Genomic DNA, 22,423 nt, shown 5'->3' with positions numbered 1-22,423 from the left:
TGGATGAATGCTCCCTCCCCTCCCCCAACCCCCCTTGGAGAACAGTTGGGGAAGTCTTTGGAGCTGTGACAGTCCAAAGAACCATTGCTAATTCCTCTCAGGGCAGTCAGAGCACAAGAATTCAATAGTGGCCTTGGATTAAGTAGTAACCAAGTGAGTACTTGGACTCCGCCTTCCCGGGGGTAGGGCCACACCCGTTCACGCAGCAAGCCTCAATATTAGGTACACTGGGTGCTTGCACGGATGCAAAGAGCTAGGCATGGCCTAGAGCAGATAATGGACCAGATCAGAAAAATTAGCTACCACCAGTAAAAAGCACCCAGGGCCACCTTCATAAGGTATTTCCACCCTCCATGCTCTTTTTCTCCTTGGAGGATCCTTTGGCAGGGAGCAAGATAAAGGCCCTCCCTGAAGGTTGCACCCCAGCAACATCCCCTCTCCCGGCTCTTTGTTAGGAAGTTCATACACACCCTCCTCATTGGGTCCGGGACAGATACTCCCTAACCTTCTAGACATTTCCCACTGTGTCTGCCCTTCTTCGTCAGGTAGGAGCCCCGGGGATGGGGGATGGGGGGGATAGGGAGGCTTATCTCCGGGTCCCAAAGCGCATCCCCGGGGGAGTACTTTTAACACACCCGTAACCCGAGGCAGACGGGTTGGTCACCTGAAATGGCACCAAAGTGCCGGGAGGTGCGGAGGGTGGAATTACGAACTCGCCCTCTCCAACCCCCGCCTGGGCACTTTTAACTCTTAACGACCTACAGTCGTCTGTCGCAGAGCGCCCCCCCCCGCCCCGCGGCCTCCCACTCCCCGGGCGGCGCCCCGCCCCCAGCCCCCAGGGGTCTGCGGACCGCGACGGTTGGCGGGGGGAGTTCCGGGCGTCCCGCCTGCCCCACCCCCATCTCCACCCCCGGCCGCGTCCGCAGGTGGGGCGGTCCGCGGGGCGGGGCCGGGCCGCCCCCAGCCCACCGCCGCCTCCCGCGCACCAGTGCCGGCGCCAGCATGGAGCCCGCCGCCGCCGCCACCCCGGACAGCGCCGAGCGCCCCGACGCCCCCCTCTGGCGCGGCTGCCTGCGGGGCCTGCGGGGCGCGCTGCCGCCCGACGTGCGACGCGAGGCGGCCGCGCTGGTGGCGCTCGCGGGCCCCGTGGTGAGTGCGCGGCCCCGCGCCCCCCGACGGCGGCCCGGCCCGGGCGCCCCGCAGCGTCCCCCCCCCCTCGGGCGGCCGGGCTCGGCGTCAGCTCGTGCTCTCCTTCCCTTCCCCTCGGCAGTTCCTGGCGCAGCTGATGATCTTTCTCATTAGCGTGGTCAGTTCCATCTTCTGCGGGCATCTGGGCAAAGTGGAGCTGGACGCCGTTACGCTCGCCGTGTCGGTAGGTGTTGCGTTTTTTCAGTCTCTCCTTTGGGGGTCGACCCCGTCCGTGGTAAAGCCTCGGGATTTGCATTGTGTCCTGGCTGAGGTCTTGCCTTGCAGGGTCGGACCTTGACCCAGGGGTGCCTTTCTGGGCCTTATCTTCAGATGTGAAAGAAGATTGGGTCGGCTCCTTACCGGGGGCTGTTTCCGTCTTTGTCACCATCCCGCGGTGGCCGAGCTCGAATGACCGGAGCGGCCAGGGATCGCAAGGAATTGGTAGCAATGATAGAAATTGTGCTGTGTGGTGACTAACAATAAAAAATGTATTATTAAAAAAAAGAAAAAAATTGTGCTGGTGAAACGAACAGAACTGCATTTTTTTCCCCCCCGTTATGAAGTCAAACTAGAGAACTTAGAGGTCGTGTCACTTGTTTGCCATGACTTCGAATTACACAGTTCATTGTGGGCGCAGGCTTTCACGCTAGTAAGAAAGGGTCTCCTCTTGGGCCGTGGATTGAAATCGCACTGCCTTGGAGGTCTTTGTCCCTGGGTTTTTGTTAGCGATGTAGTGGAAAGGTTTCATCCAGGCTTTCGGAGAAGGGGAAAACACCTCCAAGGTGATGATGGCAAGGTGGTCTTTCTCAGTCTAAGAAGATGTCCCCTCCGTCCCCACTGGAGGTGGGTATATGCCTTAAGATCGTCGGGGGACCACGGAGGTTTATGGTTTCAACTTTATGGTTGGGATGACCTAAGTATGTGGAATCACACATTTTATTTACAGGTCTGTTATTGAGTGTAATTCGGGTGAAGGGATATTTCTGCTTCCTTTCAAAGTTTAGATGGGGCTTCTAGAAAGAGTCAAGAAAGCAGAGAAGCTTTACATGCAGGCTGTTGACTGTGTCCCCTGGAGAGGATGAACTTGACCCCTCCCCCGCATAGGACACTGTGGGGCCCCCCCATACTCCTGGTCATTCCGTTGACTGTGAACAGATATTAATAGTGGGTTATTATTGAAAACTTGAAAGGACACTTTGTTTCTCCACAGGGCCCGCTATTGGGGGGGGGTCTACCTTTTTTTTTTTTTACCAGTTTCCAAACCTTTCTTTCCCAGTGTCCTTTCTTAAAACTTTTTCTTTCTTTTTTTCTTTTATTTTAAGATTTTATTTATTTATTTGACAGAGAGACACAGTGAGAGAGGGAACACAAGCAAGGGGAGTGTGAGAGGGAGAAGCAGGCTTCCCGCCGAGCAGGGAGCCCGATGCAGGGCTTGATCCCAGGAACCTGGGATCATGATCCGAGTCGAAGGGAGATGCTTAATGGCTGAGCCACCCAGGTGCCCCTCTTAAAAATTTCTTTTAATTTTTTTTACTGAGATATAATTGACATACAGGTGTATAATGTAACAATTCGATATTTGCATATATTGTGAAAGAATCACCACAATAAATTTAGTTAACACCTGTCACTATGCACGGATTTTTTTTCCCATGTGATGAAATCTAAGATTTACTCTCTTGGCAACTTTCAAATGTGCAGTACGATATTATTAATTACAGTCACTAGGCTATACATTGCATCCCCACACTTTATATATTTTGTAACTGGAACTTTGTACCTTTTGACTGCCTTTACCCAGCTCCTCGCCACCCCCTGCCCCTAATCTCTGGTAACCCCCAGTCTGCTCTCTGTATCTATGAGTTCAGTTTTCCTTTCTTTAGATTCCACAGTATATGGCGTTTGTCTTTGACCGGCTTATTTCACTTAGTATAATGCCCTCAGTGTCCATTCATGTTGTTGCAAATGGCAAGGTTTCCTTTTTTATGACTGAATAATATTCCACTGTGCGTGTGTGTGTGTGTGTGTGTGTGTGTGTGTGTGCATGCGTGCCTGGGTGTGGACCACATTTTCTTTATCCACATTTTCTGCATCCATCAGTGGACCCTTAGGTTGTTTCCATACCTTGGCTTACGAATAATGCTGCAGTGAACGTGGGGGTGCAGATATGTTTTTGAGTTAGTGTTTTCATTTTCTTGGGTTAAATACCCAGAAGGAGGATTGTGGGATCATATGGTAGTTCTATTTTTAAGTGTTTGCGGCTCCTTCCTACTGTTCTCCCAAGTGGCCGCACCAGTTTGCATCCCCTCCAGTAGGACACGGTGGTTTCCCATCTTGTCTGACACTTTATTTCCTGTCACAGACCCTCACAGGTGTGCGGTGATAGGTCATTGTGGTTTTACTTTGCATTTCCCCGAGGGTCAGTGATGGTAAGCATCTCTTGTAGAATTCGTTGGCCCTCTGTGTGTCGTCTTTGGAAACATTTCTGTTCAGATCCTCTGCCCAGTTTCTAATCCAATTGTTTGGGGTTCTTCTGCTATGGGGTTGGAGGAGTTCTTCCTCTATTTGGAGATGAACTCTTTTTTTAATTTTATTTTTATTTTTTTTTAATTTTATTTATTTATTTGACAGAGATAGAGACAGCCAGCGAGAGAGGGAACACAAGCAGGGGGAGTGGGAGAGGAAGAAGCAGGTTCATAGCAGAGGAGTCCGATGTGGGGCTCGATCCCATAACGCCGGGATCACGCCCTGAGCCGAAGGCAGACGCTCAACGACTGCGCCACCCAGGCGCCCCTGGAGATGAACTCTTGATCAGATAGATGATTTGCAAATATTCTCTCCCATTCTGTAGGTTGGCTTTGCATTTAGGGGGCTGAAGCTCTTGAGTGTGGTGTAGTCCCACTTGCTTGTTTTGGCTTTTGTTGCCTTTGTTTTTGGTGTCAAATCCAAAAAAATTATTGCCGAGACCAATGCCAAAGAGCTTCCTGCCTATGTTTTCTTCTAGTAGTTTGATGGCTTCAAGTCTTGCGTTCAGGCCTTTAAGCCACTTGAAGTTATTTTTTGTGTATCGTGTAAGCAAGCGGTCCAGTCCCATTCTTTGGCCTGTGGCTGTCCACCTTTTCCAGCACCCTTTGTTGAATAGACTGTGTTTTCACAGTGCTCGTGTTTGGACAGTCCCTCCCCGTATACCATCCTGGACTTTCCCTGTCAGTGATACCCAGTGGCCAGTACAGGGCCTCTTCGGTGTTCATCACACACCCCAGCACCTGGGTGCTCATCTCTTGGGTGTGTGGGCCCCACCTCTCTCCACCTCACTGGCTTCCAGGACCGCCCCCCCCCCGCCCCGATCCACTTCAGGACTCACACGCTGCACATTTTCATCCCTCAGCATGGACCCACTGTAGATGTTTTCCCAGCGGCAATGTTTTCTCCTTGTCCTGTCAGTTCCCCACACCTCCTACCTGCCCTTTGACCTCATGGGGTCTTCCTGTGCTGTGGTCCCTGCATCTTCTCTCCCTCCCAGGATCGTGGATCACACAGTCGTTGCCTCCCCTCACCTGCCCTTCAACACCAGACCTCCATTACTCCCCTCTTCAAGACCGGCCTTCTGCCTGTGTTCCAGAACCATCCTTTCTCTTCCATTTCTTCTCTTTAGTTGGTCCCTCTGCGCTATGATAAACGTATCTAAGTCTCTCCTTTTCTGTAAAAACATCTCCAGCTGCCTGTCCCCTTCCCAGCCCCCTGTCTGGCCTCCAGGCGCTTATGCTCTTTGCCAGAAAGCCTATCTTATATCTTCGTTTCCTTTTCTCCCCATTGCAGCCTGGCCTGTATTTCTCCACCACTCCATTTAACGTTCCCTGACTAATGTTGTCGGTGACACCCCACTCTCCCTTCTCCAGAGGCCTCGCCCTTACCTGGCCTCCCTGCCTCCTCTGTGTTTCCACTGCTGGTTCTCCTTGGTTTTCCTGCCTCTGACAGGTGTACCTCTCTCCGTTACCTTCCTCCTCCTGTTCGTCGGTGCCTCTCAAATTTGTGTCTCCCTCCTTGACCAAGGTGCCCCCTCCCGTGTCTTTCTGCCTCAGGATCTACAAGCTCGAATACATCAGGACTGCCTCACACTGGGAAAAGGGGTGAAGCTCTAGTGACCGTCCTCCCTGGGATACCCCAGACCCTCCCCTCTGTTTTTACACCCCCCTCTCCGTCTGTCAGCAGGCCCTGCTAACTTCGTTCCCCGCATTTCTTAAAATGACTCCTTTCCTTCTGTTTCCTGCTACCACTTTCCTGGCCCAGCCTTGACCCTTCCTGCCAGCCCTGGGCCACCCCTCCTCTGGCCCAGACTCCGTCTCATCCTTCTCCAGTCCCAGCCATAAAAAAAACCCCCAAGCCACTCCCTGGCTTAACGCCCTGCATTGCTCCCGTCACCGGACAGTGAAATCCAGGCATGGGGCGTCCTGTCTGTGGGTGCCCACTGTATTCTGTGACTTGCACGTGGGGCTGGGACATATCCTTCTAGACGTGGCTTGGGGGCATCTGCAGAACGCTTTCCGGGAAGCCCCAGGCAGGGCCCGTCCTTCTGGCGCTCTGCCACACTCTGTCTCTGCGTGCCGTCCTGCTGATGGGCCAGCTCATGGGAATTTTTGCCGAGCCTGGTTCCTGGCACAGATCCGGCCCAAGTGGATATTTCAGAGAAGTACCCAGCTCCGGGGAGCCTTGGGTTGGGCCTCACCTACGCACCTCCTGAGCGGACGTCTTCGCAGCACTGTTCCTTTATGCTTTTCCGTCCCAAATCACCCGAGGATAAGAGCCTAAGAAGAGTTCCTACATTTTGAAGAAAAAATTAATGGGGACAGAGGAAATAGAAACCTAAAACTCAAACAGTAGGCCTGAAAAGGGAATGTGGGAAGGTTGGGATATTCCAAAGAGAGGAATTTCTGTAGCTAAGGTCTGAGGTCAGGGGGTCCGTGCTTGTCCTTCCTTGGGCCATGGGCCGTTAGACTATGCTTTTAACCAGCTGTTAAATTGTAACTAATTGCTACCAAGACAACAGGCCCAGTATCAAGAAAACTATTTATGAAAGCCAGATACATTTAAAAATGTTTTGTCTTATGAAAAATTCTGTATGTGAACGAGAGAATTTACAAAAGTGTTTTTTAATTTTTTATATATTTTTAAAGATTTTATTTATTTGAGAGAGAGAGAGAGAAAAGCACGAGCAGGGGAAGGGCAGGGGAGAAGCAGACTACCCGCTGAACGGAGTCCAACGTGGGGCTCGATCCCAGGACCCTGGGGTCATGACCTGAGCGGAAGGCAGATGTTTAACTGACTGGGCCACCCACGGGCCCCAGAATGTTTGTTTTTTATTTTTTATTTATTTATTTATTTATTTATTTATTTATTTATTTATTTAAAGATTTTATTTATTTATTCGACAGAGATAGAGACAGCCAGCGAGAAAGGGGACACAAGCAGGGGGAGTGGAAGAGGAAGAAGCAGGCTCATAGCAGAGGAGCCTGATGTGGGGCTCGATCCCAGAACGCCGGGATCACGCCCTGAGCCGAAGGCAGACGCTTAACCGCTGTGCCACCCAGGCGCCCCCAGAGTGTTTGTTTTTTAAATAAGAGAACATTTTAAAAAAATATTTTGTTTTTTTCAGTAATCTCTCCCCCCCGACGTGGGGCTCAAACTCACGACCCCGAGACCAAGAGTCACATCTCTACTGGCTGAACCAGCCAGGTGCCCAAGAACATTTATATCCCACCTTGTTTCATGAAGAATTTGAGTTGGTTTATAAAAATACTTTCAAGACAGAAGGATAAATTAGCTGGTCGGATAGGGTCAAAGAAACATGGCTAGAAAAAGACTCAGCTGGGAGTGGTTAGCCCCGGAGAAGCTGCAAATTGCACTCTGGACTCCCTGCCCTGGTAGTTTCCAGAAATTTCCAGCAGGCCCAAGATGTTACTGGGCCATCTACTCGGGGGAAGGACGGCCTTTCCTGATATTGAGTCAGAGGAATGTCTGTTGTAGCGTTTGGTGAAGTGGAAGACGGTGTCCCCATACAACTTGCCACAAGAGATACAGTTGCAAGTCTGGATGGAACAGGCTGAATATACAGACAGCCCGTTGTATGGGGTATGGGGAAGAGATGACGTCAGAGCTCAGGGTTTATGGGGTATGGGGAAGGGATGACGTCAGAGCTCAGGGTTTATGGGGTATGGGGAGGGGATGACGTCAGAGCTCAGGGTTTATGGGGTATGGGGAGGGGATGACGTCCGAGCTCAGGGTTGTATGGGGTATGGGGAAGGGATGACGTCAGAGCTCAGGGTTAGCAGCCCTTGATGGGGATCAAGGCAGGCTCTGACAACGGACTTGACCTGGGGAGAGACTTGAAGCCGTCGAGGAAGGGTAACAGCCATGCTTCCCTTTCTTTTCGTGGAAGGCAGAGGAGGGTTTGGAGCCTTAGCCCTGATGCTGCCCTGGGCTGGCAGGCAGAGGCCAGGGGACTCACTCTGCGTGTGGCCTGTCACCGACTCCTGGGGCCTAGAGTGCGTGACCTTGGTCAGCCAAGAGCTGAACTCACCAGGGGTTGAACTCCTGCTAAATGTGAGACCGGGAAAGAAAAGGAGGGCCTCCAGCTCTCCCCAGCCCCCGGTATTGCAAAACAGCCCGTTGGGCTCTGAGCCTACCTGCAGGTTAACCTTAGTTGTCAGGGGCCTGAGCTGAGGCCGAGGCCAGAAGGTCACGCAACCTCGCGCCGGTTCTCACTAGCGGATTAGAGCCTGGGGCCAGACTTCCCAGCCTCAGGCCACCATCGGAGTGACCGCAGCTTTCTGTGACTTGCTCAGGTGCCCGGTAAGGTGGGAGCAGTGCTCACGACACCCCGCATGGCAGGGGCTTGGGACAGGGCCTGCTTGTAGCATACAGTCCGGGTTTGCTGTCACTGTTATTGGACGCACGTCGCGGACCAGGGGCACCGCTCTTAGAGATCGGTCACAGCTTCGCTTCTTCACGTGGACGTTGTAACGGGCGCCGTGTGGAGAAAAATGAGCTCATAAGTCACCCTGGTTGACACGAAGCGATTGCGATCCTTCGCTCGGAGGCGGTAGTTCTGTTTACAGTCGACAGCCAGCATTTGCCGTGAAGCGGAAAGCCTTCAGCTCAGTCTCGGGTTGCTGCTTCGAGATAAGCTGTCTTACTTCACTGCTTGGTGCGGAGGGAGCTGCGGGCAGGGCCGGGCCCCGGGTGCCAGCTGCAGCTCTGGGTCGTTCCTTGCAGGTCGTGAACGTTACCGGGATTTCCGTGGGAACTGGCTTGGCCTCTGCTTGCGACACACTGATGTCTCAGGTGAGGACGGGCCACCCCTCCCCCGCACCCTGGTTTGGGTCAGTTACCTTTCCTGTGGGAGGTGATGTAAGGGACTGTCCCCTCTGTGGCGTTTGTTGCCTCTGGTTTGTCAAATACCGTGCTGCTGACGACTTTCCTAATCGTGTCCTCGTGTCCTCGGGGCCTATGTGCTCGGGTGGGGCTGGGTTTCCCTTTTTCTGTCCTGTTGTGATCTCTCCCACCCTAAAACCGTCCTCCCTTACCCGGTGTTGAGGACCCACATCTCCATCTCCTACCCGCATCTCTCTCCTGAGGGCCAGGCTTGAATGTCGGTCACGTCCCAGACACTCAGACTCAGCTCGACCAGAACTAAACTCAGCAGGCTTTCCCACCTGAACGGTCTCTCACAAGAATACACCACCCTCCTCGGCTCGAGTCAGAATCCTTCTCTATCTGCCATCTCCGCATGTTAGCAGAGAGTCTGCTCATTGTGTCCGTCCTCACTGGCCGTCATGGGGTTGGGAACTCCAGGTTGGTGTGCCAGCATAATCAGAGGAGAGGAAGATTCTGGTCCAGGCCTTCCACTCCTGGCTCTGTCTTCCATCTCGCCCCCCTGCTTCACAACCATAGTGGTTTCCTTTCTAGGATCCGAGGTGCTTGGGGAGAAAGGCTTTATCCCATTCAGTCTTTGAGTCACTATGGTTCAGCCTTGTGCTTGCTATGGAGTGGGTACCCTGGAAGTTCGTTGAATGAGTGAGAGGAAGGCAGAGAAGCAAGCAGAGATGGGTAGATGGGTGGACAGGTGGTTGGATGGATGGGTGGGTGGATGTGTGACGAATGAGTCCTGCCTTCAAACCCAGTGCCTGGGAGAGAGAGGACAGGGTTATGTCCAAAGGAAGGAGCAGCGCTGAGCATACGTGGTGTCTGCCAAGCTGTTGCACTCAGCTCCCCGACCGTTTGTGCACGGTGGATTCTGAGAGAGTTTTTGTGGGCTGAGCCGAACAGGGCTCTAAAGGAATTAATGCAATTTAGGCTCAAGTTAGCTCTGCATTGGCATGGCACAGGATATGAATTTTTATTTTAAACTCGTTTTTTGTCCCTCTTTTGCGTCATTTCGTTATTTTTATTCATACAGTTTTTTTTTAAAAACAGAACACACTCTATCTTTATTTCCTCACCTAGAATGGACATCTTTCTGTATTAATAAATGTATTCCATAGTAGCGTGTTGTGTCCTGGATTTTAAATAACTTTTTAAAGCGATAGTAAAAAAATAATAAAAAAGAAAAAATAAAATAGAAATATACTAAAAGTCAAGCACATATAGAAACTTCAGGTTACCTACAAAAGTATTTGAAAAAAATGGGGGGAAAATTACTAAAATTTAACCCTTAGGAGTTATCTCTGTTAAATTTTTGGTGACAATCCTCCAAATATTCCCATCGATGTACACTTACACACCCACACCATTCTAAAATCTACATTTTTTTATTTAAAAAAAATTTTTTTTTAAAGATTTTATTTATTTATTTGACAGAGATAGAGACAGCCAGTGAGAGAGGGAACACAAGCAGGGGAGTGGGAGAGGAAGAAGCAGGCTCACAGCGGAGGAGCCTGATGTGGGGCTCGATCCCAGAACGCCGGGATCACACCCTGAGCCGAAGGCAGACGCTTAACCGCTGTGCCACCCAGGCGCCCCTAAAATCTACATTTTTTTTAAAAAGATTTTATTTATTTGACAGAGACAGCAGCGAGAGAGGGAACAGAAGCAGGGGGAGCGGGAGAGGAAGAAGCAGGCTCCCAGCGGAGCAGGGAACCTGATGCGGGGCTTGAGACCCGAGCCACCCAGGCGCCCAAAAATCACCATGGTTTTATCATGTTTTCCTCCCGTTAAACCATGAGTTTGGAGAACACGTGGAATGAACTAGTACAGACATTCCCTCTACTATCTGCGTAATATTCTATGGTATTTATCTTGCCATTATTTTTATTTAATTTGTTTTTGTTGACTTTGGTACTGTGCTTTATTTATTTATTTTTAAAGATTTTGTTTTATTTATTTGACAGAGACAGCCAGCGAGAGAGGGAACACAAGCAGGGGGAGTGGGAGAGGAAGAAGCAGGCTCCCAGCACAGGAGCCTGATGTGGGGCTCGATCCCAGAACGGGGGGATCACGCCCTGAGCCAAAGGCAGACGCTTAACGACTGCGCCACCCCTGTACTGTGCCTTAAGGTAGACCCCTTTTTGGATGTGGAAAGAGACAGTCACACGGGTTACTTGAAGGAAAGGGAGCGTGGGAAAAGCTCGGCGAGGCCCGGACTCGGCCAAGGCCACTGTGGGGACACGCCCCTCAGCCTCTGTCGGGGCTGCTTCTGTCTGGGGCCTGCGCTGTCCTCCCCTGGCCCGCTCTCTGCTCCGTGCTCTGGGCCCCCGGCGGCTGGTCGCCTCTGGCTTCTGTACCCTCGTCCCTCTTAGACTTCAGCAGCTTATGTCGGTTCCCTCCTGGGAGCCCCCCACTGTCCCCCTCCCGCTGTGGCGGCCACTGGGCCTGGTGCGCCACCCCGGTCCCAGCCACGCGGGCCGCCCGGCCGGGCCTCTCCCCGCCGGCTCTCAGCACACCGCGGCATTCGTTACCATCGCACGTTTTCTCTCTCAAGTCCTTTGGAGGCAGGAACCTGAAACGCGTGGGGATCATCCTTCAAAGAGGAATCCTCATCTTGATGCTGTGTTGCTTTCCTTGCTGGGCCATCTTCATCAATACGGAACGCATCCTCCTGCTCTTAAAACAAGACCCTGAAGTCTCCAGGTCAGCAGCGTCTCTCATGTCAGAACCCCAGGTTCAGAGTAAGTGACCGTCCGGGCCTCTTACCTGTGTTGACATATTCGGCCGATTGCCTGGACTCGAACCCTGTGGCAAACGGAAGCTGTGACCTGCGGAGTGCAGGCTAGAGGGCTGGCGGGGACCACCTGACACTGGGTGACACGGGGACACGGAGTAACATGGTGGCCTGGTGCCGTGCCCAGAGTGAAAAGATACAGGACAAGAATGTAATACCCTTGGCCCGAGACCACCTTTCCCAGAGTTGCCCTGTTCTGGTGTTCTGCAAACGCACCGAGTGTTTCTCTTCCCCCAGAAGGAGAAGAGCAACATAGTTGCCTTCACTTTTATTTTTAGAGTTGGGTTGGTTGGTTGGTTTGTTTTAACCTGCAGTTGCAGCAAGCTCTCTGGGATTGTCTTCAGGGTACATGGCACGGATGGCACGCAAGGAGGCATCTCTCCTTTTCTAGAAGACCGTCTTGCTTCAGTGTGAGATACACCTACAGTCCCAACTCCGAAAGTTTCTGAATTTCGCCCACGTTTCAGTTCATTTTGCTGTGTTCGTTCCACCTTTTCTGCTAGGAATGAGCTGAAAGGTGTAAAGTCCGGCTTGCCTTTAGAAAGCAGACGCTCAGCGGGCCCGATGTGGTGTTAATTTGGGTTGCAGAAAAAGTCTCTTAAGAGCGTCATTAAATTTCCCCATCTAAATTATTTTTAGTTTTACTTTTTAGAAAATACTGTGTGGATTCAATTTGAAGACGTATGATCAGTAATTGTTTGGATATTAACCGAAGGCTGTTTGCTGTTTATTTCAGGATAGCCCAGACTTATGTGATGATTTTTATTCCTGCTCTTCCTGTAAGTGTCAAGGGTATTCTTTTTTTTTTTTAAATTAATTTATTTGAGGGGGAGAGAGAGAGAGCATGAGCAGGGGGGAGGGGCAGAGAGAGAAGCAGACTCCCCGCTGAGCAGGGAGCCCGATGTGGGGCTCGATCCCAGGACCCCAGGACCACTACCTGAGCTGAAGGCAGGTGCTTAACCGACTGAGCCGCCCAGGTGCCCCGCGTTGCTTTACATGAAGCAGCTCATGAATGTGGCAAGTGTGGGCCTCCCTCCTCGTATCACAGAGCTGTCCGTGTGTCAGTTCAACGGGTCTCTCTTGGACCTGCCATCCCTCCCTTACTGATTCTCAGAGCTTGTACCACTTTGAGGCCCACCAGCTTACAGGAAGCATGCACATCGATCAGAGGAAGAACTCCCCTTCCTTATGCCATGGTTACTTTCGATTGCAAATTAATCAGGATGTTTCCAGGGCTCCCCTGGGATTTTGGGAAGTACCCCCCTCCCCCGGCTGGCACCCTCGGAGCCATTCAAATGTCAAGGTAGTGAGGGGTTTCTGCTTCAGCCAGTTAGAGGTCGACTTGTCCGTTTGTCAGCGAGTCTTTTCTGGAAAATTCCAAACAGCATCCTAGCATTGATTGGTGTGGCTCTGGTTCTCTGATTTTGACGTCTCATCAAGAGGAAATGTCTTCTTAAAAAACAGAACTGACAGAAACTCTTGGAATTATACTTTCCTATTAATGTGAGGGGTTTTTCTGTTTTCTCTTACAGGCAACATTCCTGTTCCAGCTGCAGACGAGATATTTACAAAGTCAGGTACAGATTCTTTTTCTATTTTTACTCTGTGGTACTGGAAATGTATAGTAAATATTCTTAGGGAGTTTTCTATGAAAGTAATTCACAATTTTTTTCCTGGAATCCTACCGAGAGCTCCTTGTTGGGGAGACGTGACGTCTCGTAGATGGACTTTGTCCGGCTCAGGGGAGACGCCCGTCTCCCTCTGTCCAATTCCTGCGCCCACCCCTGGTGTTACTCCACCTCTAACCTCTTTTGTGGGCTGCTGGCTGGCTTTGGGTCTGGCCCCAGGCCTGGCTCTCGTGCCTCTGTTTTAGAGGAAGAAGCCCCAGAGTTCCTATGGCCCAGAAGCGCCTGGGGTTCACGGTGCCCCTGGTATATGACACGGAGAAGGGACATGCGTGAGAAGGTCGAGGGTAGAGGTAAGGGGTGACCTCTACGTCACCATGCCACCTCCCCATGTCCCTCTTCTATAAGCCATCTGCTTGCCTTCATGTGACTTCTGTCCACAGAAGCCGCTCTTTGTTTTTTTGTTTTTTTTTTTTTAAGATTTTATTTATTTGTCAGAGAGCACAAGTGGGGGGGGGAGCAGAGGGAGAAGCAGGCTCCGTGCTAAGCAAAGAGCCCGACGTGGGACTCGATCCCAGGACCCCGGGATCATGACCTGAGCTGAAGGCAGGCGCTTCCCGCTGAGCCACCCAGGCGTCCCCAAAGCTGTCCACTTCGATGGTGGTCAGATCCATTTAAACACACGGAGAATCCTCAGGAAAATGTTCATCCGAGGACTAGTGTAGGGTAGGCCACAGACCCAGAAGGAGTGAGGCTCTGTGGCCCCGTAAAGCACGGGGTGAACATTCACCGCATGCCCGCTAGGGGCCCGGCCTGGCAGGTGTTTCGTGTGCGAGGACTTCATAAACCTTCCCCGCGGCCTTGTGGAGAAGTAACTGGGCCCAAGCGTCTCCCAGATGGTCCTCCCGGGACGCTGCATGCCGGGAGCGGATTTGCGGTGCACGCGATCATTCCTTCTTTTCTGTCTCCGTGGTACCAGCTGGGGCGCAGCAGGTCATCGGAAGCACTTACACGCAGCTGGTTGGTTGGGCTCGCAGCCGCACCCGTGGCGGAGATGCAGCCGGTGGCTTTGGCCCTGGCCGCTGCGGTCCCATGTAGCTACGCTGTCCTTTAAAATCCCTGCGCGTGTAACTCTGCCTACTTAGAGGGACTCCCTCTTCCTCCTGCAAGTCTCGTTGCTCTCACACGACTACCGCGTTGTCCTCTCCCCGGAGGCGTGGGGGCTGTTTCCACACCACGAAGTCCGGCCACAGCAGCTGGCTGGCCTGCCTCTTCACTGGACTCGGACGCTCTTGCCTGGATTTGGGACCTCCCGCAGGTGGAGGGCTCAGTCCCACCGTCTAACCTCCCCACCTCCAGATGCCGAAGGCAAGTCTAGGTTGCCACCTGTGCGACCGATCGGCTGCAAATTAGAAGTTTCCACGACCCCGTCCTCAGGTTCCGTTGATGTATTAGAGAGACTCGCAGAACTGAGGACAAGTTTGCTAACATTTTACGTTTATCATCAAAGGATCCGACAAAGAATGCAGACGAACACCCAGGGGGCGAGGCCCGTGGGGAAGGGGTGCCGTCTTCCCAGCACGTCTTCGTGTTCAGCAAGCTGGAAGCTTTCCAGACCCTGTGCTTTTGGGGGCGGCAGGATCGATCTCGTACTCTATTCGCAGCCCCTCTCCCCCGTCTGGAAAGTGAGAGAGGGGCTGACAAAGTCAAGCTTCTAATCGCGGCTTGGTGTTTCTGGTGACCCGGTCCCGTCCAGGAGCCCACTCAGAGTCCCCTCGTTATGACAAAAGGCACCCTTGTCCCCCAAGACATTCCAAAGGATTTCGGAACTCCGTGTCAAGAACCCGGCTTGAAGACCCTGTGTGAGAACAAAGGAACCCCCTAGCGTTCTGATCCCTGGGGAAATTACGAGGGCTTTAGGAGCTCTGTGCTGGGAACCGGGGCAGGGCAGGGGCCGAGACCAATGTATGTTTCCTGTTATTTCACACCACCGAACTGATTGGCTTTTGAAAATGCTGTTTGTTTTCTTCTTTGGGGGGTTTTAGGGCATTATCATGCCGCAAGTGATCACGGGAATTGCAGCAAATGTGATCAACGTGGGCATGAATGCCCTTCTGCTCTATGCCCTGGACCTCGGCGTGGTGTAAGTAGTGACCCCCTCCTTCCCCAGAGCCTGGGTGTCTGCCAGGTGCGGGCTCCGGTCCCAGGGGCTGGGACACAGGGGAGTGAGGCAGCCCGGGAGGGAGCGCTGATTCTCCCGCTATCCCTGAGTTGTAAGAAATCGACCCAGTTCCATCTTTATGAAGCTTGAGAAGATGAGGGTCGCACGTAGGAGGCAGTGTCAGTCTGGACCTCCCACCGGAGATGCCAGGCCGTTGGTGAATCTCCCAGCTGAACCTTCCAGTGCGCTGGCCCAGAGCCAGCCTCCCTCGCATGTGGCCGGTGTGGTCACACCAGCTCTTGCAGACCCAGCCCTGAGCTCCTGGCAATTTTATCTGCCTTAGGACAGTGTGTTTCTTTATAAATGAAAACTGAAAGAAAATAAAATGAAATAGAATAGAAAATATGAGAAGATGTGGGGGTATTTTCATGAGACGTTTGTTTCTGTGTGCGCGCGCACGTGTGTACCCATATTATTGTGGGTACCGGGGAGTGATAGCAAATTTATTTCTTACTGTTAGTTGCAGTAGGAAATGTATATAAAAGCCATTAAGTAAAGGATAGTGGAGAGGTGGAGTATAAGGATAACCAGTGAAAAAAGGTTTGTGACATCTTCCATACGCTAGGAAACGGAAAGAGGCTTTGGCCATGGGGGAAGAGTCGGTTGACAGGTTTGCAAGCTGGTGACATCAACCCATGTAAACACCTGAGTGGGGGGAGGGGTCTGGGTTTCCCCTGCAGGTGCACCTTACAGACCCTCTCTTAGAAGTTTCTTGGACAAACTAAATAAATAAAAATCTTAAAAAAATAAGTTTCTCGAATAGATCTACGAAGGACAGTTTGGGGGTAGTTGGGTAAGAGGAGAGGAACCCATGGGAATGGATTAATCAGTGATAAAATTCGAGGATTGGTCAGAAGAGTGAAATGAAAAAGTAGAAGGACGGGGCGTCATTTTATTTGTGGGGTAAAATGTCATCTGTCCAAGATGCTCTAAGGTTATCTTGTAATAGCAAACAAATTTATTAAAATCCTGGGAAATAAAACAACTATGAACCTTAGACCAGTGTTTCTGAACACGATAGCTGTGTTTTGATACTGTATGTAACTAATTATGTGTAAGAATTTATATGCTGGGTTATTTCAGGCTGTGAGGACAAGGAATAGTGACAGATGTTTATGTTCTTTTGTTTTTCGGTTGACTGATAGTCACATTTGGCTCTTCCACAAAATTCAGTGTTGGTGGAAAGAAAACAAGTCTATCTTAAGTGGGTGCTATATTTAAATTGTGAAAAGATAGTCCTCAGGTTCTAGGCTTTTCTAAAGATTGTGACTCCCTAACGGAGCCAAAGCTTGTCGGGACAGCCTGTTTCTTTGTACTTGGACGGAACGCACTCACAGGGAATGATCACGTTCTCTCCTTCAGAGGATCCGCCTGCGCAAACACCACTTCCCAGTTCCTCCTGTCTGCTCTTCTTTTCCTGTATGTGTGGTGGAAAACAATTCACGTCGACACCTGGGGAGGTACGAGGACTTTGATTTCTTACGTTTTGTTATTTGTTATTCAGAGGGATGTAATCCTGGTTTGGGGAATTGTTTTCTCCCCAGAGAGGTTTTTTTTTTTTTTTTTTTTTTTTTTAAAGATTTTATTTATTTAACAGAGACAGAGACAGCCAGCGAGAGAGGGAACACAAGCAGGGGGAGTGGGAGAGGAAGAAGCAGGCTCATAGCGGAGGAGCCTGATGTGGGGCTCGATCCCATAACGCCGGGATCACGCCCTGAGCCGAAGGCAGACGCTTAACCGCTGTGCCACCCAGGCGCCCCAGAGAGGTTTTTTTTAAATCTTTTGGAAGATTTAAAAATTATAGAAAATATTTAAATTAGTGAAAATATAAAACTTACAGGTCAATATGAGATTTTTTTTTTTAATTTTATGTCCATGAAGTCAGGTTTTGGTCAAGGAAAACTGTTGGCAGCTGTCGGGTTGTAATAATTGATACTTAATGAATTAAAATTGCAGATACGAAACCCTAACTGTTCTTTGCAATTCATGCTGCTATATGAAAGTGAAGTTTAATTAACGTCTTATCAACTCAAGTGAACAGATTGAACTCTCTTAAACATTCAGTACCACTTACAGGTTAGCTAAGTTCCCTTAAGTAGTTTAACATGCATTTGTAAATTCAGTAAAATAGATTTGTTTTGTTTTGTTTTTTTCTAATCTTTAAAATTGGGGTAAAATATATATCACGGGAAACTTGCCGTCCTAAACCATTTTAAGAGCTCTTCAGTACATTCATGATGTTGCGTAACCATGACCACCATCCATTTCGAAAACATTTCTATCACCCCAAACAGAAACCTTGTACCAATTAAGCAGTAACTCCCCATTTTCCCTCCCTCTCGCCTCCGGTAACCTCCAGTCTATTTTCTGCTGATCTTGTATCTTGAAACTTTGCCGGGGTCTTTCATTAGCCCTGGCGGCTTCCCTGTAGATTCTTTGGGCGTTTCTACGTACAGGATCATGCCATGTGCGAACAGAGATGATTTTACTTCTTCCTTCCCAGTTTTGATGCCTTTTATTTCTTTTCTTGATTAATCGGTCTGGTAGAACTTCCAGCACAATGTTGAGTAGAAGTATAAAAACTGAGCCCCTTTGTCTTGTTTCTGATTTTAGAGGCAGAGTTTTCAGTCTTTAGCCATTGATATGATACGTGTGGGATTTTCATAGAAGCCCTTCATCAGATTGAGAAAATTTCCTCTATTCCTAGTTTGTTGAGAGTTTTTGTTCATAAAAAGGGTGTTGGATATTTTTTCTGCCTTAACTGAGATGAGCAGTGTTTGTTTTTCCCCCTTTGTTTTATTAATGTGATGTATCCCTTTGATTGGTGTTCATCATGGCTGCATTTCTGGGATAAATCCCATTTGGTCCCGGTGTACAATCCTTTTAATATGCTGCTGGGTATAGTTTGCCAGTATTTTGTCAAGGAGTTTTACATCCATATTCATAAGGGATATTGCTCTGTGATTTTCTTTTCTTGTGTTGTCTGAACCTGGCCTTGGTATCAGGGTGATGCTGGCCTCATAGAATGAGGCCATGAGTTCAGTAGTGTTACTTATTCTTCTATTTTTTGGAAGAGTTTGAGAAAGATTGGTGTCAGTTCTTCTTCAGATGTTTGCTTTAATTCACCAGTGAAGCCCTAAGGCCGTGGACTTTCCTCTGTTGGGAAATTTTGTTTTAAATCCTCTATTTCCTTAATGATCATCTGTCTAGATGTTCCATTCATTACCGAAAATAGCGTACTGTGTCTCCCAACTCTTTGTGGAACTAATTCTCCAGTTCTGTCAATGTTTGCTTCATATTTTGGGGGGGGGGGCTCTGTTGTATGGTACGTACGTGTTTATAAGTGTTCCATCTTCTTGACGAACTGTTTCATCGATATATATTGTTGTTCTTCTGTCCTTTGTAACAGATTTTCACGTACAGTTATTTTACCTCATATTACCATAGCCACCCCAGCTCCCTTCGGGTTACTGTTTGGATGGGGTATATTTTTCTGTCCTCTTTCAGCCTATTTGTTGCTTGGTAAGTCACTCTCACTGGAGTCTCCTATAGATAGCATATTGTTAGACCATGTTTCTTGGTACATTCTGTCAGTCTCTGCCTTTTGATTGGAGAATTTAATCCACTTACATTTAAAGTAATTACTGATAAGGACAGACTTTCTTTGCCACTTTACTCTTTGATTTCTATATGTCTTATACCTTTTTTTGTGTTTTCATTTCCTCCCCTACTGACTTCTTTTAAGTTTAGGTGATTTTTTTTGTAGTGACTTGTTTTGATTCCATTCTCATTTCCTTTGTGTAGATTAGATTTTTTTCTTCATAGTTACCATGGGGATTATACTTAACGTCTTAAATTTATAACAATCCTGTTTGAATTGATACCAACGTAACTTCAGTAGCATCCGAAAATGCTGCTCCTGTACAGCTCTCTCCCCCACCCCTTTTGTTGTCGTCTGATTACATCTTTATTCATGTGTGCCCGGTAATGAAGATTCATAATTCTTTTCTATGCATTTGTCATTTGAATTATGGAGGCAATAAAACGTGGAGTTACAAACCAAAGATACAATAGTGCTGGCTTTTAAAAAAAATTTTATTTATTCATTTGAGAGAGAGAGAGCACAAGCAGGGGTAGGGGCAGAGGGAGAAGGAAAAGCAGATTCCCCGCTGAGCCGGGAGCCTGATGTGGGGCTTGATCCCAGGACCCTGAGATCATGACCTGAGCTAAAGGCAGATGCTTAAACATCTGAGCCACCCAGGCGCCCCGATGCTGGCTTTTCTACTTGCCTATGTAGTTACCTTTACTGGAGGTCTTTATTTGTTCACACAACTTTAAGTCACTCTCTGACATCCTTTCATTTCAACCTGAAGGACTCCCTTTAACATGTCTTTTAGGGCAGGTCCAGTGGTAACAAAATTCCTCAGCTTTTGCTTATCTGGGTGTATTTTAATTTCTCCCGCATTTTTAAAAAATATTTTATTTATTTATTTGAGAGAGAGAGAGTGAGCATGAGCAAGGGTTGCGGGGCAGAGGGGCAGAGGGCGCAGAAAAAGCAGACTCCCCTCTGAGCAGGGAGCCCAGCGTGGGGCTCAATCCCAGGACCCTGGGATTATGACCTGAACTGAAGGCAGATGCTTAACCAACTGAGCCACCCAGGAGACCTGAATTTCTCCCTCATTTTTAAAGGATATTTTCATCAGATACAAAAGTCTTGGTTGACAGTTTTTTCAGCAATTTAAATCTGTCATTCCACTGCCTTATGGCCTCCATGGTTTCTGATGAGAATCTGGCTGTTAATATTATTGCAGATTCCTTATATGTGATGAGTCACTTCTCTCCTGCTGCCTAAAAAATTCTGTGTCTTTTGACAATTTGATTATAACATGTCTTGCTGTGGATCTCATTGAGTTGATGTGGCTTGCGGTTTGTTGCGCTTCTCGAATGTATATATTCATATCTTCGTGGCAGCCATTAACCTACTTCCTATCTGTGGATTTGTCTTTTCTGAACATTTCACATAAGTTAAACCACACAATACGTGGTCCTTTGTGACTGCTTTATCTCACTTAGTGTAAAATTTTCAAGGTTCATCCATGCTGTAGTGTAAATCGGTACTTCATTTCTTTCGACGGCTGAGTCATATTCCATTGTGTGGATCTATACTCTGTTTTACTTATCCATTCAACACTTAATGGATATTTGGTTTCCTCTCTTTGGCCATTATGAATAATGCTACTATCAACATTTACGTGCAAGTTTTTTTTTTTTTTAAAGATTTTATTTATTTATTTAACAGAGATAGCCAGCGAGAGAGGGAACACAAGCAGGGGGAGTGGGAGAGGAAGAAGCAGGCTCACAGCAGAGGAGCCTGGTGTGGGGCTCGATCCCATAACGCCGGGATCACGCCCTGAGCCGAAGGCAGGCGCTTAACCGCTGTGCCACGCAGGCGCCCCTAACGTGCAAGTTTTTGTGTGGATCTGTCTTTCAGTTCTTTTGGGTAAATAGTTGGGAGTAGGATTGCTGGCTCGTATGGTAATTCTCTGATGAACCATCTGCAGAATCACCAGACTTTTCCAAACTGCTGCATGATTTTACATTCCCATCACATCCTCACCAACATGTGTTCTCCTTTCTTTTTCTTTTTTTTTTAATTCTAGGTATCCTGTTACATAGGAAGAGGTATCTTGTGATTTTTGACTTTCATTTCCCTGTCTGGCTGTAAGGACACTTTCAATCCTGCCCTTCCATCAGATGCGTTGTATCTTTATGTAATTCTGTTATCACGGCCTCTACCTTTACCACCCGATTAGATTCTGTCGGCTTTTGATGTCCTTCCTGCTAATTGGAACACAAACGTCAATGGCATCTGATTGGATTCTGTATCTTGTGTTTTTGGCCCTGTGGATACACCGTTAAAGTCCCAGTATCTAAATATCAAATATTTAGAAGTCACAGGGAGGTGGAGAGAATAACAAAACACCCATAATTAACAATGCCAGATTTAATAGATGTTAACATTTTCATTCTGCCACTTAAAAAATAAAGATTACAGATGGTGTTTGTGTTAGATAGGATTTCATTCTGCTACGAATAACAATTTCTTTAAAAAGATTGGAGTTTATTTTTCTCTCACCTGCAAGAAATTCAGAGGTAGGTGTCTGGGGCTGTAATGGCTGTCTGTAGTGTCACGGTCCATGTGCAGGGCCATCGCTTCTGGTTGAGCTCACACAGGTGGCCAGCTGGAGGGGGGCAGGAATCCCACCTGGGCCTCGCTCGCCGTGCATCCTAGCGCAGGACTTCAGCGTCCTTTTCTGAGCACAGAGGTGGATCTGCTGGCTGAGCTCTATGTCATGATGTCGTATCCACCCATAAGGGCATTAAGTAGGTTAATAGAGGTCTTGGTTCCAGGCTCTTTTTATCTTGTTTCTCTACAATACATAGTTTCCATTCCCAAGGTCACTTCGTGGACCATGATGGCTCCAACATTGCTCTTGTGTTCCAGTCAGTAAGAAGGAGGAGGGAGAAGAACAGGACATTCACACACTCCCTTTAAGGGCGTTAAAAGTTCCTGAAGCTTGCCCACACCAATTCTGATTTGTCCTGTCTGGCCAGTACCTAGCCACAGGTTCCTATTGGGCTGCGAGAAATGTACACATGGCCTCTAAACTTTTTGCAAGTTTATTTCTGTGAAATAGGTAGGCAAATGGTGGTCTCCACCACCGCTGGGAACCATGAAGCTCTCAGGGTATGCCAACAGCTGTGGCCCTTGTGCCTTCACCCTGGATACTCACTTATCTTGTAAGATTTCGTGCGTGCTCCTGCTTGACAAAAGAGTTCCCTGAAAAAGTTATTTATCATTTTACTAATGGGTATAAATACTTTTAGATAAGTAAACTGGAATTGTGGCATGCTCATTTTCAATCACCTGGGTCCCAGTGTACTTGTACAAATGCTGCGGACTCGAGATCAGAGTTTGCCCGCAATAAGAAAAATATCCCATGCACGTCTGAAAGCAAAACTAATCTGTTAATAGCGATAAAAGAAGAGCGAGCTTAGGCCCTTACACCTTCCCTCTTTCTTCTAATCAGCCTCGTTTCATTCTTCGTTTCACTTTCAAAAGCAGAAACGAATGGATCTTAGAAAATGTCTTAGCGTCCTTCTGCCCAGCCT

The 22,423-nt window shown here is 48.8% G+C and overlaps 1 protein-coding gene across 1 annotated transcript in view; it reads left to right on the top strand.

Moving 5' to 3' along the window:
- The first annotated feature begins 1,002 nt into the window (after positions 1-1,002).
- LOC103658506 (multidrug and toxin extrusion protein 2-like) overlaps positions 1,003-22,423 on the top strand; it is a 32,578-nt gene continuing 11,157 nt past the window's right edge. Inside the window, exons 1-8 of the mRNA XM_040628339.1 lie at positions 1,003-1,149; positions 1,271-1,372; positions 8,461-8,529; positions 11,165-11,313; positions 12,141-12,183; positions 12,937-12,981; positions 15,075-15,172; positions 16,613-16,710. Coding sequence (XP_040484273.1) covers positions 1,003-1,149; positions 1,271-1,372; positions 8,461-8,529; positions 11,165-11,313; positions 12,141-12,183; positions 12,937-12,981; positions 15,075-15,172; positions 16,613-16,710 — 751 coding nt within the window. The remainder of the gene's footprint in view (positions 1,150-1,270; positions 1,373-8,460; positions 8,530-11,164; positions 11,314-12,140; positions 12,184-12,936; positions 12,982-15,074; positions 15,173-16,612; positions 16,711-22,423) is intronic.

This window comes from Ursus maritimus, unplaced genomic scaffold (assembly GCF_017311325.1).
Source record: "Ursus maritimus isolate PB19 unplaced genomic scaffold, ASM1731132v1 scaffold_14, whole genome shotgun sequence".
In the NCBI taxonomy this organism is placed as follows: Eukaryota; Metazoa; Chordata; class Mammalia; order Carnivora; family Ursidae; genus Ursus; species Ursus maritimus.
The sequence above is the reverse complement of the archived record's forward strand: the minus strand, read 5'-3'. Positions and strand labels throughout refer to the sequence as shown.